The sequence below is a fragment of the Citrus clementina genome, unplaced genomic scaffold (genome assembly GCF_000493195.1).
Source record: "Citrus clementina cultivar Clemenules unplaced genomic scaffold, Citrus_clementina_v1.0 scaffold_5, whole genome shotgun sequence".
NCBI classification, from domain to species: Eukaryota; Viridiplantae; Streptophyta; class Magnoliopsida; order Sapindales; family Rutaceae; genus Citrus; species Citrus x clementina.
The window spans coordinates 41,733,025-41,751,021 of record NW_006262201.1 but is presented as its reverse complement, the minus strand read 5'-3'; the positions used below and the strand labels follow the sequence as shown (position 1 = coordinate 41,751,021).

The 17,997-nt window shown below is 32.5% G+C and overlaps 2 protein-coding genes across 4 annotated transcripts; both read right to left on the bottom strand.

Annotated features, from left to right (window-relative positions):
- Nucleotides 1-484: 484 nt before the first annotated feature.
- On the bottom strand, nt 485-1,627 carry LOC18042318 (auxin-induced protein 6B). Its single transcript, XM_006435085.2, has one exon. It carries the CDS (start codon nt 1,526-1,528, stop codon nt 1,076-1,078), a length of 453 nt encoding a protein of 150 aa, XP_006435148.1. The 5' UTR covers nt 1,529-1,627; the 3' UTR covers nt 485-1,075.
- A 12,521-nt stretch (nt 1,628-14,148) lies between these two features.
- Nucleotides 14,149-17,131, bottom strand: LOC18042317. 3 transcript variants are annotated; one of them, XR_002905143.1, is made up of 9 exons: nt 16,854-17,131; nt 16,263-16,414; nt 15,964-16,073; nt 15,760-15,845; nt 15,565-15,669; nt 15,274-15,452; nt 15,017-15,069; nt 14,801-14,875; nt 14,149-14,463 (listed from the first exon to the last, which is right to left on the bottom strand). XR_002905143.1 is itself a non-coding variant. In XM_024182901.1 (7 exons), the coding sequence occupies exons 1-6, from the start codon at nt 16,961-16,963 to the stop codon at nt 15,314-15,316; spliced, it is 702 nt and encodes a 233-aa protein (XP_024038669.1). In that variant the 5' UTR covers nt 16,964-17,131; the 3' UTR covers nt 14,821-15,069; nt 15,274-15,313. The 3 variants fall into 3 exon arrangements, 1 of the variants encoding a protein (XP_024038669.1); XR_002905142.1 differs by having other exon boundaries at nt 14,149-14,875; XM_024182901.1 differs by lacking the exon at nt 14,149-14,463 and having other exon boundaries at nt 14,821-15,069.
- Between the last annotated feature and the right edge of the window lie 866 nt (nt 17,132-17,997).

Sequence of the window (17,997 nt, the reverse complement as noted above, 5' to 3'; positions counted from 1 at the left end):
TTACTATAAAGCTTAAACAAATGGACCTCCTTCACAACATTTACTTTTAAATTGTAAAAAAAAAAAAGGAGAAATTATTTTAATCTCACTTATATATAACCTGAAATTTAGTAGGATTATAGATAGAAACATAGCGTAAAAATATACTAAACATTCAATTTAAAAATTTATTCCCCTAATATTTAGAGAATTTCTAATCTTATAAAAGAGAATAAGTGTCAAAGAACTTAAGAATCATGCTCTGTGACATCCCAAGTTCCGAGCTTTGATAATGTGAAATTTAGGCGAGAAAGAAATAACAGAGCAAATGGTAGTGTTCAGACTTCACGTGGTTTGGTGCCCATTATAACTCCCACAACGGCTATCATGATTGAAACGCCTTATAAAAAGAATTTGTATATAAAAGATGGTGTTATTAATAATAATAGTCCTTACTTATTGCTAATAATTCTAAAAAACTATAAAAAAAAAAAAAACCCTGTACGATATTATGGAGATGATATTTGGAAAATCATGGGCAGAATTTCTCCACAATATTTCCTTAAATCCAATCAATAAATCACAGACTTTACAAGAGTGAGCGAGTAATTAAAAATGATGTCTTTCTTCTTCTTCTTCTTCTTCCTCATCATGCCTTCTTCAATTTAATTGTCTCAAAGTACGAGTGAACTCCGATTCGAACCCGGGACGACTCGGCGGATAACTCCCCACCTATTTTGCCATCTCCTTTGCATTCTCCGGAGCAATTCGTTGCTTTAACTCACTCACAACCCAATTCCCCAAATTTAATAATTTAATTTCCAAGAAAAAAAAGAAAAGAAAAGAAAAAAAAATAACCCCTTAAACTTACCTTTATTTATGGTAAGTAAAAAGTGTAAAATTCCTAAGAATTAGTAAAACATAATTCGGGCAAATTTTTCTTTTTTTTGGGAAATTGTCATTGTTTCCATTCCATTGTATTTGTATTTGTTCGAGCCGAGCCGAGCGAGTTAACTCGGATTGAGTCAAATCCCGGCTCAGAATCAAAGTTTTTTTTTTTTTTTGCCCCTTTTCTGTCCATGTCTTGATTCCTTTCTTACCAAATGGTTTTACTGGCAATCCCATGAAGCAACGGTCGAGATTCTGTCCAAAAGTCGATGTTTTTCTTAAATCCTACGTGGCAGTACCTCTGGAAGTCTTCAAAGTTAACGAACCGGGCTGAATGGCCCGACTCGGACCTCGAAATGAAGCGGATCGCTTCTTCGAAGAGTGACTCGTCGCATGGGATGGCCAATGGACCTTGGTTAGTGAAGCCGTACTCTTCTTCAGCTTGAACGAGAAGTTTCTTGAAAACGGGATGGTTCAGGTACGTCGTGCGCACTACAAATCTCCTGCAACTGGTGCCTACACAGACCGCCACGTATCCGGCTGGGACATCTGACGGTATGCGAGCCGCGGACATGCGGGCCTTGTTGCGCCATCTTCTTAGCATTTGCCTCAGCCTCACAATGTGGCGGATTTTGCTGCATTTTCCGAATCCAACCGACATTTTCCCGGAAAAGAAAGTGAGAGAAAATAGAACGAGCCTTGTTTGGCTTTGTGGGATTTCTCAAGATTCTTGATTGGCTTTGATGATTGCTAAGAGAAAATGAAAAATTTTGGGGGATCGAAGTCGTGGGAGGGAGAGGGTTTATAAAGAGGGAGGGCTGAGAAAGCGCCCTCATTTTTTGGGGATAATTACAATATTGTGTCTGTTGTTGATTAAAACATGCTTTGTATTTGCTTTCGGCTTCGGGCAGGTTGTGGATTAACTTTGGATAACACTGTAGTGACTAATGAAACAATCTTGCTTGATGGACAAAATTAGTAATGATTATTAATTTAAATTTAAATCTCGTTTGAGGAATAAGAATTAGATTTCATGTGATTTTTCATCAATTGTCAATGTACCTTTTTTTTTTTTTTTGAGAAGGAGAATGTATTTAATATACTTTGGAGGACATGCATTTTAAACAATATAGATGTTTATCAGGAAACCATGTGATTATTAATTTATCGTAATTAAGTTAATTAATTGGCTCAAAATATTCTTGGTTAGAGTTATTAATGGTTTATTCTTTCCTAGCTAGTTAAGATGGATTTCTTTCATTTAAGTGTCAAATCTTCGAAGAGGAAAGCTATGTTGAATTGGTCACCATTGTGTTTGATCTCTGATGATGAATTTAACTGAAACATTTTTATTCTTGAAAGCTTTTATGACCTATTCTATGAATTAATTGCATGCTAAACCTAGAAGCATCATGAATCTTGATAAAAAAAAAAAAATGAATAAGCCGTACACATTTATCTCTGTAATTTTATTATGACATAAATATTTAGAAGAGTTTATATATATAGCCCCTGAGCCGCCGGGGCAAAGAGAGCAAGGGTGAAATTATTATTATTATTTAAAAAAAAAAAAAAAAACAGAGTTTCCGCTGCCCGTGCGGCTTCCTTTTTAGCACGCAACAAGTCGAAATATGAAACTCATAAACCCACCACATGCAAAGTTTGAAGAAAGAAATTAGGAAAAGCTTCTTTCTCTGTAAGTGGTTGAGTCTATCTATTCGATATGCTTTTGTTTGTTTGTTTTTTTTTTTTTTTTTTTTTCTGTAATTTTTAATTTTTATTATTCTTTTTTAAACTCTCTTAGGAGGAATTGATTTTATAATCTCCAAATCTGACCGTCCCCCATGTGCAAGGATGCCCCATCTTTCCATTTCTTTAAAATGCCGAAACAAACGGCCAAAATGTTCCCCTAATCACTATATTGCCCATAATAACCATCATCATCTTAACCAATCAAAATTTCGCTTATTTTTCTAATTATAATTGCAATATATTGAGCGTGGTAATTTAAGTGACCATTAAATAATTAAGATCAATTATTTCCTAAGTTACAGTAACTTCAAAATAACCAACCAATACAAAAAAATAAAAATGACAACATGTGAGATAATTGTAAAATTATATGTAATTACATTTGAATTTAATGTAAAATATAAACGATGTAATTTAACAAAACCCTTACTTTCGTCATATCTATTGATACTCTTGCTTAAAAGATTTATCTTCATTCTAAAAAACAAATTTGAATAGTCGGAGCAATTCGGTTCATGGGTCCACCTGCATGTTAAGGGAGATATGGGTGCATCCCCCCAATACGTCACATTAGCTTACTTACCCCCACTTGTTAAGATTTAAGGATCGTGTCATTTATTATTTTCATTGTTCAATGTTTTAATCCAAATACATTCAAATAACTTTCTGGACAACATAAAGCGCTACAAGATCCTCATATATTATACAATTAGATTTCATGACACATTAATTATTTCCCCTCCTTTTGTTTTCTTTCTCATTTTTTAATTTCATTTTCTCTGTTATTATTGGGACAAAAATGTAGGAGGATTTGGAGAATATACATGCATAATTCGGGGAGGGGCAGTGCCGTAGTTACAGAACAAATTCGAGGCCAATTAAGATTCTGTATATTTTTTGAGCCGAGAATTTTATCTGACCAAGGATCAAGCAGTACTCACTCGAAGATGTGAAAATCTCGTTTATCAAGGGCGGTCTCGACCCCACGAAGCGCCATGACGTGGCAGCAGTCGTTAATTAAGCTTCAATTTTGCACGTTGGTCGAGGAATGCCGTTATTCCACGTCAGTGTAAGGGGCTGACGTGGCACCATCTTTTATATCTTCGGAGGTGTGGTGAATGGGTCCAGACAGACAGGCAACAAAGGAATTGGCCAATAAGATTTTATTTTAATCAATTCACTTTATTTATTTTGTTATAGTATATTTATCAGTTGCCAGTTGGGGAGTTGGGAGCGCTTTCGAGTTTGTTTGACAAAAGGAGATGTCTAGGTTCGTGGACACTTAGTCACGGGCCTCGGCCCTCACGGTCCCACGCTCTCTCGTTTCCTTTCTCGTACGGCGTAGAGTTGTTTTAGATTTTATAAATTTTAAAAGTGAAATCGCAATCCCTTGTGTGTATTTCGCTGACACCCATTCTCAACTAATGGACAATCATAAACCGCGCAAGTAGAACACACGCATAATGGGTTGGGTTAGTAAGAACTAAGAAGAATAAGAAAAATCCTGTTGCCTCTTCCCTCACGGCCTCACCCATTCTATTCTAAGTGTCTAAATATAATTGGTTGGGATTGGGAATATCAACCGGACTCAGTGAAATCTCTATTATCGCCACACACATATTTAATTAACCTGACATCTTATGTAACTTTGCTAAGATTTTTACATTAGGACCACAACTATTTTCCTGGTCACGCGAACATTAGATTATTTGGGTAAGTAAAATTAAATTAAAAAAGAAACGAGGAAACAGGATTAGGGAGTTAAACAAAGTTGGCATAATTGTTAATTCATTACCTTTGGAAGGTGGAGAGAAGACGTGTGTTGTTGATTTGTAATTTAGTTACAACAGAAAACTTTTGCTCGTAGCTAGTTTGTACCAGTGTGGTAGTGTTTTGCCTTGGGAATCTCTTTAATTATCCGCTTTTGATCCAATTAGCTAATTAATTAATTAATTAATTATTAGGATTAAGGCCGACAGTTATTGCTGAAAAGTAATTATTAATAAAACACATACACACATCATATATATATATAGATATATAAATATACATATATAAAGCTGGCACATGACAAGCTCTGTTTACAGACAAAAATAAGCAGCACAGCTTTCTTTATCAGGTTTATGCTTTGGCTTTATTCTTCACCAACTTTCGGCGTGTGCAAAGCATCTTTTAGATGCTGACACTTGGCTAACCAATTACATTCTTACACGGGTTGATGTGTTTTCTTCCTTCTTGTTGCGGGTCAAAAGTATCAGTTTCTCAGATAATGCAAACGTGCATGAGCTTGTCCTGCAGCGCGGACTACAACCTAATTGATCAAGAGATAATTACTCTGCAACGCGAGAAGGTTTGCCGGATAATTAATGTGCTCTTTGACAGCTTTCTTCCTGTTCATTTCCATGTCAGAACATTGTACCAGTACTCATATAACGTTGATCCTAATCTAATCCATTAGATTTGTAAAAAATAATTATTGATTAGAGATATAGTTGCCTTGTTAGAGGGAGCCAGTTTCTGGCTCTTTCTGATTGTGTAGCTAGTGAGGTAATTAAAACTTAAACACGATGGTGAAATGTATGCATAATTTGTACGCATTGCATAAAACCAATAAGCTGAAAATAATTAAAACTTGTTGGTTTCAAATCTGCCCAACAAGGAACTAACCCAACTTCTTCGCTTGGTTCCCCGTGAGATATATTGAAGTGACAAAGACAATATATTACTTCTAACTTTTTGCTGGTTCTGAATTTGATAAATATCCACTTGCTCATTGAACATAAATATAATTTATAATTTGCATTGTGATGATAGATTGTTATAGGGTTCCAATTTGCCAAAAGTTTTTGGTGTTAGATAAAGAGTTTAGGTTGGTATTCAGATAGTGAGCTTCCAAGGCTAGCCTCTTAGGATTTGTTTGATGCTGAGGTCATGTATCTTTTAATTCATTGCTATTATGAAAAAAAAAAAAATTATAGTTGTGTTATTAAAGTATTTCATGAATATGACTTATAAATAATATTTTTTTAACAAAAATTAGTATATATATTTTTAATTTTCATATCAAACAATTATGAGATAAAATCAATTTAGCTTAAAAGTCACAATTATAGGTGTTTGAAATTGTAGTAGCAAACAAGCTCTTAAGAGAAGAATGGTGAATTAATTAATGATACAAATTTAGATGCTTGTAGACTTTCGAAAGCTTAAGGCAATATCTGTAACCAGTTGGATTAATGAGTCATTGGCTCCTTCAGGTACAAAAATTATAAACTAATTGGTCCTCCCAAAATAAAAGACCATCAGTTGTTCCAAGTGGTGGCATTTATATGCGTATTTTAATATAAATAAATTACACGCAATTTCTTTATTAGCTTAGAGGATGTACATGTACATGTACAATCACAGCTAATTAAATCCATAATTTTGGGTATTAAACAAAACAGGCATATACACGTATATTTTTTTTTAACCTCAAATTTGCTTTTAAAGTTGATTTATTTAAGAGTTGTATATCTTTCGAGCGTCTAAATGACTTATTTTCGAATGAAATGATCGAACTTAGTTAACAAAATGTTGGTCCAAGTCCCGTCCATCGTGCTATATATGTTAAATGAACGACCTTTAATTTTCTCTACTATTAATTCCAAGTAAGCCATTTAACAAGTCCTGAAATCTAACATACGCGTGCCTAGATGAGATGGTACGATTAATATACTTCCAACTAAGCTTATTTAGTAATCAATTTAGCTGGCTATGGAAGTGGAACCAGGTCAAAGCTCATCATTATGTCGTCCTCGGCATAATTAATTTGTTCTCATATTTTTATCAGTTTCGTATAGGAAAAGAATTTGAGGCAAATAATCAAATCAACATTTGAAAATGCGCCATTGCTCACCGTCTAATTGTCAATAAGTCGTTATCCTATGCATAGGCACCGGTTGTTTAATTATATATAATACAATACTAAATTAGAGATAAATGACAATAACTAGCCCGAAGTTCGTATTTTAAAATGTATAGATGTTCATACATGATAATGTTAATTATCCGGCTAATTGTCAGGGGCATTAATTGGTGGTTTATGTAGTAATGTTCAATTGTTCATCATACTTAAGATTTTGATACACAAAAAGGTGCGAGAAAAAAGAGACAAATATTCGTATGGTTACATATAAGAGTGGAAATTCTGAAAAAAAGGGGGGAAAAAAAAGGTTGAAAACATTGAGGTATCTTTTTCAATGTCCATGTGATGAGCTGATGAGCACCGTACATGCAGAACAACTTGTAACCCACTAACAATTTAAAAGTAATTTTACGTGCGCAACCAAAAGGAGAAGACAGCACAGATAAGAGTTGCACTATCACGTACACAACATGCAAACGCAGAGAAAATAAAAGGCCACCTCCCCTTACGTATCTAATGGCGAAAAAGTCACAAAATTTATCATTTTTCATCCCAACTTTTGCTTTCATCATTATGTCAACGCATGCAGCAAATGGCACCCCTTTTCCCCCAGCTTTTCAGAACCATAAATAAACTTGGACGGTTAATTAAGTACGAATCTAATTACCAAGCCCCATAACTAGTTTCTAGTTCAATCAAGTGATCAGCTATTTTTATATTACAAGGGCCAACCCAATTGGTACCTGCCAACCCATACATACACAAGTGTGTGCCAGTGTATTTATTAATATATATACACGCACCCCTCATCTACATATATACTGATATACAATTGGTAAAACCCCAATTTAATTTATTTATTATTTTTGAAGAATTTTCCTATTAACAAGATAATTATTATAATTTGATGTGTCATTCCCAAGAAATCCGTGCTTTGTGCTCGCGTTCAATTATCAACACAGCTGCTGCTTCTTCTTCTTCATCTTCTCTTTTCTCTCTCTCTCTCTCTTTAAATAATAATTAAAAAAAACCTTCGAGATAGTGTATGTACCAAGTGGTACAAATACATTTAATAAAAGAAAAAAAAACTTGTGGTGCTAGCTGTCTAGCAGGCTAGCACTTGGTATTTCTCTTCTCTCACTCAATGATGATTGAAAGGAATTTAACCAAGTATTTATTATATAGATAATTACGTTTTAGTGGACGAGGCAATGATATTAGTAAACGACCTTATATTTGTTATTGATCAATGATAATGGTGCTGCTTTGTTGACTGGCAAATTTTGGTGGGCAGTTGACAGTAGTATAGTTATGGGTCAAACTTAAACTTATTGCTAATGATTCCTTTTAAACGGCCTAATATGTTTAGCTGATTCAAATGATTGGAAAGATCGCTTAACCTTGTTATCCATGGGATAATTTTACACATTTATGGTCAACACTTAAAACAATTAAAATACGATAAACAAGAAGCATCAGAAATTGGATATTTTAATTGTTTAATGATGATGCTTTGGCTATGTTAATAATCTCAGTTTTCGTAACTTTATCATCTCTTTTCTTTTGCTTTACTATCGAAAATTTTAAAAAAATCTGGCAGAATTGATAAAGCTCTTAAATAACTTAATTTTTTTGCCAGAATTTTCCCGCTCAAAGCCCTGCATGTATAATCGCTTTTTAATTAGCAACAGCTTTAAAATGCTAAGCAAATAATTTCTTCAAGCTATTAACACACGAAGCTCCTGAATGCGATAACGGGAATAAGAGCAAAAGTTAATTTTTATAAGATTACACATCAAATAACAACGTGCTGCTATCGAGATAATTCTTACAATGATCTATTATCTCTCTCTTGCATCGACCTAAAGAATATGATCTATAGATTAAAAATTCTATATTATAGGATTACTGGCTAATTAGTATCCTATATGTATATAATTACTAGCTAATTAACTCCTAATTTAAGTTTTTTTTTTTTTTCCCCTTGTAATTAGTATCAAGCATGCATGTGATCAGTTGATCACGAAGAAGGTAACTGTCCCGTCCGAAAGATGTTTGGCTCTTGATTGTTTCATTAAGACTAAAGGGGGGTAAGCGGCAGCGTGCCTGTTGCAAGCTCGGATTATGAGGGGAAGTTTTGTCATAACCTGTTGTTGTTTTTGACAGCTCAATTGAAATAAAATAAACTCAATCTCACAACTCACATGCAAACTCAGAATCATCTAGGACGCCAGCTTGAAAGAAAAACCGATAGTTATGCAAAAATATATTCTTAAATAGAATTGGATTTTCGTGGGGGACCCGACCCTAAAGGAATAACAAATGAGGTGTTTGTTAAAGAAAACCCCATAGCCATGTGGAACTGCCGAATTGATGATAAAGGTGAAATTGGCCGTGATACCAGGTTTAGTTTTGTTATCATACTGAGTTATGAATTTCTATAATAATAAGTATATATATAGCGTAATTGGAATGTACTTTTTGCACACCCAAATCCACACCCTAGAATTTTTGATATACTAATTCTAGACTTATTAATTATTTCTCCATTTATACTATTATATTATGTATAAAAACAAAGATTAGTCATTAGATTGACAAAATCTCAGGATTATTGACATTTTTCCAGCTGGCTGTAACTCATAGCTGCTCCAATCGCGACGTTATGAAGAATGTTTTGGATTCTTCTGGTATTTTCTTTTCTTCTCTTAATTGAAGAAGTAATTGCAAAATAAAACAGTAAGTACAAAAATGAGCAATAATCCTCCATAGAAATTTAACTTATTAAAATCATGTTTCTATAATCAATTCAATCCTTCGATTAGATCGAGAGCAAATGCCTGTGAAAAGATTGCTTGGATTTTTTTTGTGGATCAGGAAAATAATCAAAACAAAACTCCATTTTAGTTTACTTTTGATATTTTTTGAAGTAATTATCATCAACTAGTACTATTTTGTCGTGAGTTCTTAGCAATAATTTATAGAATTGTGAGGTTGAATAAAGGGATATTATCATTTTACTACCAAAGTTATTATGACATATCATGTCAGTACTATGATTTGCCGAAAAATATATTTTACTACTATACGTTTATGTCGTTATCAATTCACTACTATTTTGTTAAGAACGTTAAAATTTTACTAATATCTTGTTGATGTTATAAGAGCATCAAAGACATTTTCAGCTGTAAGAGTAAAATTATCTGTTAATTTGATATATAACTTATCATTTTACTACCAAGCTTTTAGAGAAATTATCATTTTACTACCAAAGTTATTCTGACATATAATGCTTAAACTACAACGAGTAAAATTGTCTTTTAAACTCTTGGGGGTAAAATTGGCTTTTAACTCAATTTCTGTTAAATATTAATGTTTTCTTAACGGAATAGTAGTGAATTAATAACGGCGCAACCGTTTGGTAGGAAAATGTACTTTTCGGCAAATTATAATAATGACATGATATGTTAGAATAATTTTGATAGTGAAATGATAATTTCCCTCGAATAAAATAAGAGTGTCTCTTTCATATAGGTCCATCTAGATTGGTAAATCCGAGTTAATTCTTGACTGCAAAGCCCACATTAATTGATTGATCAAAGACAATTTAACCACTCATTTGATTCGAATTCAAACCCACAATCGCAAATAACATAAAATAAGCGTAATGCAGAAGGTAACGGTTTGTTGTAGAAAATCCACATTTGGTGTTTGAAGATACACACACGCATTTTGAACAATAATGATTTTTATTATTGGAATATAAATATGCTTTTTAGCTAGTCTTATTATATGGTATATTATCCAATTGGGCTCATTGATCAACCAGCTAGCTCTTCAATTAATCTCATAACTGATCATATTGGACCGTTGAAAAAATTTGTTCGTTAATAATTGATCAATTTCAAATAAGAACGGAATATAAGAGTAATAGTTAAATTTACATATATTTCAAAAGGGGTCATTATATTTCAATAATAAACTAGATTCTACCCACCCTCTGCTGCAGAAAATCACCAACTTTATTGGTTTTAATCATAATATTCCTCCAATACCAACTTTGGCTTTAGTTACGTCAACACCTTCTCTAAAGTAAGTACCTCCCATGCATCTGTTCCAGCTTTTTCACAAGTAGAATAGTGGTTTATCGAATACGCATCCTGCATTTTATTTATCGACAGTCACTCATACAAAGGTTTTATAATGTTATCAAATGTTTGACAGCGTCGTTAAAGCCGCTTCTACATTTTATTAAAGCGTGTGACCTCCTATTAGAATCGGACTCTATATATATATATATATATATAATATATATAATTGATGGTGAACAAAAAAATCTATCATTGATTATGTACTTTATCAAAGTAAAAAGTGGAGTGGCGCAAAAAAATAATAATAATTAATCTTTCTTCATCTTAGGACTAAAGTCTTGGGTTCGAACTTCAATGAGTGTATGGGTTGATAATATAATAAATAAATAAATAAAGTTAATTATTATTTATTTTTCACATATTATATTTTAAATTCGTATGAATTTTATATTTTGTTAGACATAAATATTATTTTACACTTAACAAAGTGAGATCCAACAACTACAAGAATAATAACTATAGAGGTACTTTTACATATATTTTTCTACTGCCAAACCGATAGCCATCTGCCGAGTGCCAGCCGAGAGTAATTTACAACTAAAAAGTGTATTTAATTTTTAAGCTCACAAAGACAAAGGATGTTAACGCACCTAAATCTATTTCCCAACTAAAAGGTGTATTTATTTTTTCTCAATGGCGAAGCCAAGAGCCCACTGCCAATTGTCAGCGGCCACCCCAAACCTCAAGTATCTTCTAAAGGTTGTTACAAATGGAAACTAGTGTTTAATCCCACTAAGTGAAAATGTTACACGATAATCTTAAGTTTATCAAAAGAGTCAATAGTTGAATTCTCCTAGGGTAAAAGCTCATTCAGTCCCTGTATTTTAAGATCAGTGACCATTTAGTCCCTGTATTTTTAAAAATGTCTCAAAACATCTCTACCGTTAAATTATTAATACATCTACTGTTACTTTTTATTTCTTTTGGCTTACTTTTATAATATTACCATTTTAAAATATTTTTTTTGTTTGGACATTAATAAAAAGAAAATAATTAAATTACCAACTTAACCTTAAAAAATGAAAATAAAAAAAATTTATATTAATTTTTAATTGTCAAAAATTATATGCAAACTACCAAGTGTGCAAATGATGCTTGCAAAAAAATTAATATAAATTTTATTTTTTATTTTGAGGGTTAAATTGATAATTTAATTATTTTCTTTTTATTAATGTCCAAACAAAAAAATTATTATAAAAAGAGTAATATTGTAAAAGTAAGCCAAAAAAATAAAAAGTAACGGTATGGGTATCAATACTTTAACGGTAGGGATGTTTCGAGGTATTTTTAAGAATATAGAAACTAAATAGATATTAATATTCAAATATAGGGACTAAATAAGTTTTTACCCATTCTCCTATCCATAAATATGAGAACGCATGCTCCATCTTTTTAATAAACATGCATAGAAAGAAAATAGTGAAAGACATAATTAAAATCTCAGTATACACCACCAATCTCATTAGTCCTGGAAATAAGAACAAAGGTGAAAGGTTACTTTAAGATGATGGCATCTAATTAATAATTGTCAATGAAATATTTATAAAATATCATCTTTCTCGATATATAAAGCATATCTTCGAAAATCCTCCACTATCAACATGTATAGAGAAAAGTGTTGACAAATAATGAAAGATTAACCGAACAAGATTCGAAGATGCTCAATAACTAATCTCTCTCTCTCTCTCTCTCTCTCTTTTTTCCTCGTAATTAGAGAGAGTGTGTGTGTGAAGATCAAAGAGTGTAAGCAGTCCCATCCCAAAGATTTTGGTTGTTAGATGATTCATCAAGAGAGAGAGAAGTAGAACATGTTAGAAGCGCGGATTATGCGGGAAAAATTTGTCGTAAGCTTCTCTTTGTCTTTTGTTCAATTAAAATAAACTCAATCTCACATGCCAGAGAGAGTCATTTACCAAACTCGAGAACCCCCTTCTTCTCCCTCATTTTCGTATATAAACAATTCTATTGTCCAATCGTTATGCAAACGTACACACCTAAATTATAATTATAAGGTTAATAAGTTTTATTTGAAGGGACCCAGAACGAATAAAAATTAGGTGTTTGTGAAAGAATCCGCAATACCCATACCCAATGAGATGATGAAAGTGAAATCGATCATCATGATCTGTCTTAATTTGTCATATGAGCCGTCCATACATATATATATATATTCGCAGCAGCAGCAGCAGCAGCACATATAAATTATATGCCAGTCGTAAGTACATGGCGTAATTGGAATGTACTTTGCACACCCAAATCCATTTATTAAAATGATTGATTAACAAGATTAGATTGATCAAATCTTAGGATAAGAGTCGCGTATAGATTATTGACACGTGTCCAGTCTAGCTAGCTACGGCCCATACAACTGGCGCTGCAAATGCAACGGTATGAAGAAAATTTATGTAGCTTTGGGCAACGTCGATCCCAACCTACAGTACGTATAAAATCTCTTTAGCTTCATTGTTGTGACCAATTAATTTTATCACTATAAGAAAGTTATAACTTAGTAAAGATTTAATTTGAAAATTATCATTGACTTAAAATATCTTTAGTGTAAGTAATATGCAGGTAAATATATTAATAATTAATTAATGGAGCATGTCAATTCGATGAATCTCTAACCATTCTTGAGAAGGTAGAATTATTTTGACTTAACGATAAGATACACATTCTAGAGTTATTATGTAACTACAAGTTTAAAAGTGCGGAAATAATTTTTAAAAAATAAATCATTGTTCTAACAACTTTAAAAAAATATCTTCTTACATTAAAAGCATTTTATCCCTTGTTAAACTTTTAATATAACATTTATATTTTTGTAATAACAAATAATCACTACGAGGAGTCAATTTTAACCTACTGAATATACCACTTATCCCTTACTGTTTTAATAATAGCCAATAATCCCTATGACAACATAATTTTACACTATTACTCTTATTTTTAAAAACACTTTTATTTATATTTATTATAAATTATATAAATAAAAATTAAAATATGAATAAAAATATATTTAAAAACAAGAATCACACTATAAAATTATGCTGGTGAGGGTTATTCGCTATTATGAAAACAATAAGGAGTAAGTGATATATATTAATTTCAGTAGAAAGAAAATTGACAATCTCCCTAATTATTACCATGTGGAAACATGTTATTTAATATAGGATCTAAAATACCTATTACAATGGGAGTTGAGTTTATTCTTATTTATAATTGGTCCAAATTAAGATCATAAATAATATTAAAACTTATAATTTTTTACAAAGTGGAATTTATTCTCATTCCTAATTAACCCAAATTGAGATTATAATTTTTATGATTTATCATTACTATAAAAAGATTTTACTGTATAATCAAATACCAAAAAGCCAACTGCTGTTCATGGACATGGAGAGGAGGCGATTTTCAAGGCTAGTAAATAATTAATTAAATACATTCAAAACTTGAACATGAAGAATAGTTTATGCTACAATCATAATTTGGACCTCCGCATTCACCGTTATCTGAGGGTTTACCCTATTGCTGCCATTAAAAATCTTACTAATATACATGATTAAAAGATAATTCTATACAGATGAAAATTTTGTCATAATCTGCTCTTATTTTATTGGATGCGAGGGACCCAAAACGAAAAATAAATGAGGCGTTTGTGAGAAGAAAACCCATACCCAATTATGAATTTATGATTGAGAGATTGACCATGATTGTACGGATCAGGTTTTGTAATACGAGCCGCCGATATATATTTGCAGCAGCTTTACTGCCATTCTTAAAATGCATCTGCACACCCAACTCCACAGTCAAATTGATGGGATAAACTATCACTAGAATAGAGATAAGAACTCCATTTACATTACATTACATAGATATAAGCAAGACTAGGTAAGCAAAATCACAGGAAATTGAGTTGTAATGACATCTGTGCAGACTAAGCTGTAACACAACTGCTTCAAATTTCTAGTATCATTAACCAGGTGAATTGCTAGTTGATAAAAGAATAGAAAGAATAGAACAGAAATATCTAGCATTAAATCAATAATCTAATTATTTGAGTCAGTGACAAGACAAAATGATTTGCAGCACTATACTCTCATCTTCTAAGCAAATTACAAAATACCATTATATTAAATTGCCGGATGAGGAAAATCCTTGAAATGTATAACTGAATGATGTGTGAACCTTATATATCCACCTGTCAAAATCAAAAGCAGGACAATCATCGTCATGAAAGATGTACATGCTGAACAAAGCTCCATCTCTAGGTATGGAAATTCAGCACCGCCATTCAAAAGATTATCAAAAGATTTGAAAGGAAACTAAGCCATTTGCTTACAAGAACACATGTTGCCTTGCAATTTCATCAAATATCTCCCAGAATGCACAACTCTGCAAGCAGAAAATGTACTTAATTTCTGGAAACAGATGAAAATAAAATAAAGCCAAACTTTAATGGAAAACCAATAAATAAGATGGTCATTGACGGTCAATGATTAAAAGTCCTTAAAGAATTAATATAGAAAAGAGTATTTCAAGACTTCTGCAGACCTTTAGAGACTTTGCCGTTATTATAGAAAAGAGCTGAAAAATTACCCAAGAAAATCCTTCAAAAATTAAAATCACACAGCAGACTTCAATGATCTTCGGCAAACCTACGCTTCTTTGACTTCTTAATTTGATGATCATTGCTCACCGAAGATACTGCAGCCCCAACAGTTTCATTGTCCTGCATTTCTGATTTCCCTTCAACCTCCCGCCTCTTCGTAGTGCTACTGCAGTATTATATATCATTACGGGTCGGACATTAACAGGTGTAAAGTATTTATATTTGCTAATTTTTTAAAACCTCTTTGAAATTCTAGGATTCCAAGTACAATTTCAAACCTATCAGCTAGGCAAACATTTTTTGATTTCTTATCCAACCAACGGATACTTCCTGTATGAGCTGGTTTTAACGATCCAGAAATGTGCAGAATTTCTTCATCGAAACTGAAAGAATCAAATGTTAGAATTCACATATTTCAATGGAAATCTATTTCATTTTTAGATATGATAAATTCAAAGAGAGCAATAAGTCACCTCTTGACTAAAAACCGTATCATGGTTCCAACTTTTATAACGTGCCGCTTGTGTGATCTACTAGCAAATACTTCCTCACCATATTTCTATCTCATGAAAAAGAAAATTTCTATAATGACTCTCAACATATACAGTCGAAAAATCAAGAGACAAGAATGAGGAATGGGCAGAACATCAAAAATAAAATGGACAAGTGGTACTTACAGTAGTATAATTGAACTCTTCTCGAATGTCTTGATCTGTTATAATTGCAGATGAAAATCCAAGAACGATGACATGAATGGATGCTTGTGTAAGCCTCACAACTTTCCCTTCTGAAAGGCATTTGGGGGGAAAAAAAGATAGAAATAAATACAATTTTAATATTGTTTAAATTTAACCCAAAAGCAAATTTACCTAAGAGAGCATTATAACCAGTAAACACAGATTGAAAATCATTAACGAATTTTTCGTCTATATAGTAAGGCGATAAAACCAAGATTGAAAGATCATGAAAAGATTACCTACGAGCATATTTGGCTTTGGAGAGAAAAGCAAGAGCTTTGCTTTAAGCTTCACACCAAAATAGGGATGAATCCCAAAAAGAATTTTTCCATTTTTATCCAAAATGTTGACATCATAAGCCAACAGTACACCTTCAAAAATTTCGTTGAACCTGCCAGGCAAACCAAATTGGAAATATTATAAAAAGAAGCAGAGGTTTGTAAAGACCAATGTACATACAAACGTACATCAATTGCCACTATGTGAATCTCAGTATTGACTTCAATATGTTTCAAAAATTTCAGTTCCACATATCTAAAAGTTGTATACTCGACCACATTTTGAACATTGTTAACACAGAGCCAACAAATAATTGCAAAGGCTATGCTTGTAAGAGCTGTGCTTTTGGCAGCTGACGTGTTTGGTAAACACCCACTTTTACTTGGAAGCTAATGTTTAATACCCAACATTCCCGAAGGTGACCAAAAAAATAATCATACGCTCTAAGCTATAATTAACAAAATAAGTAGTAGTAATAATAATATTAATAATAATAATAATAATTATTATTATACAAATGATGCAGTGAAGTAAATGGAAAGTGAACGAACTTGAAGAGGAGAGAACTGAGCTCGCGGAGGATGGCTTGAGAAACCTTTTTACTCTTGGATGGGTGCAAATAAACTTCCATATCAGCATCTGATACTTTTAGTCCCTCCATCAGCAGCTGTAAATTAAACCCTAATTACGAAAATGTTTTCTTGCTCGAAAAAATTATTGCTTTTCTTGAAAGCTGCTGCTTTCTGCAACTCTTAAACCCTTTGGATCTTCAACTTTCGTTTTAGGGTTTTAAAACAACTGATATGAAATTTTGATTGTGTTTGTTAAACAAGGTCGCTTGAAATTTATATGGGCTGCACCTGCGCGCATGGTCATATTTGGGTTCAATTTTTGACCCAAGACTCCAAGAGGAGAAAGGGGCCCAAGTCTGCTGCGTTAATTTACACCCACAATGAGAAGAGTGATACTATTGACAACCCCTCAATATCCTTGTGAAACACCGTTTTCACATTAACAGCTCTTTCACAAGAGAAAATTACCTAAAACTACAAATACAAAATTATTAAACCCCAATCCATATACGTATTGTCTTTTTGACTAGAGGTGGTAAAAATACCCGCCCAGTCCGGACCCGGACCGTACCCAGGCGTTGTGGGTCGGGTATTACCCGGCCCAAGTATGAAGCCGGGTCGGTCTTGAGCATCACTTGATAAACCCGGAACCTGGATTTTATTAAAAAAATTATAAAACATATATTATTTTAAATATTTATATTTATTTGACTCATTTATTATACATATATAAAGTTTTAAACACTTAAAGTTTATATTTTCATGTCAAATTTTATTGAAATAAATTTAAAACTTATAAAATTACCAAAAATTAAAAAAAAATACATATAATATTAAAAAATATAAAATTCGGGTACCCAGATTAAAACCTGACCTGGACCGGTTGCATTCGGGCAGGGTTCGGTCATTGCAATACCCGGACCCGGCCCGGGGTTTTGCCATCCCTATTTTTGACTCTTCGCAATTCATACCCATACATCATAAACTCTTATTTTCAGTATCTAATGTATATTGGATTCTTTTTTTTTTTTTTAGTTCCAAAATAATTTGAAATAAGTAAGAAAAAAAAGGTCCAAGTAATTATCGGATTTTTATCAAATTATTGGATTTTCTTCACCAAGTG

What these genes read in the sequence shown, in the direction of transcription:
- LOC18042317 (XM_024182901.1), bottom strand. Translation starts at nt 16,963, where the DNA reads ATGGAGGGACTAAAAGTATCAGATGCTGATATGGAAGTTTATTTGCAC. An exon ending in ATACGGTTTTTAGTCAAGAG is followed by an intron (nt 15,670 to 15,759) that starts GTGACTTATTGC and finishes TGATTCTTTCAG; the next exon opens with TTTCGATGAAGAAATTCTGC. An exon ending in AATGTTTGCCTAGCTGATAG is followed by an intron (nt 15,453 to 15,564) that starts GTTTGAAATTGT and finishes ATAATACTGCAG; the next exon opens with TAGCACTACGAAGAGGCGGG.
- LOC18042318 (XM_006435085.2), bottom strand. Translation starts at nt 1,528, where the DNA reads ATGTCGGTTGGATTCGGAAAATGCAGCAAAATCCGCCACATTGTGAGG.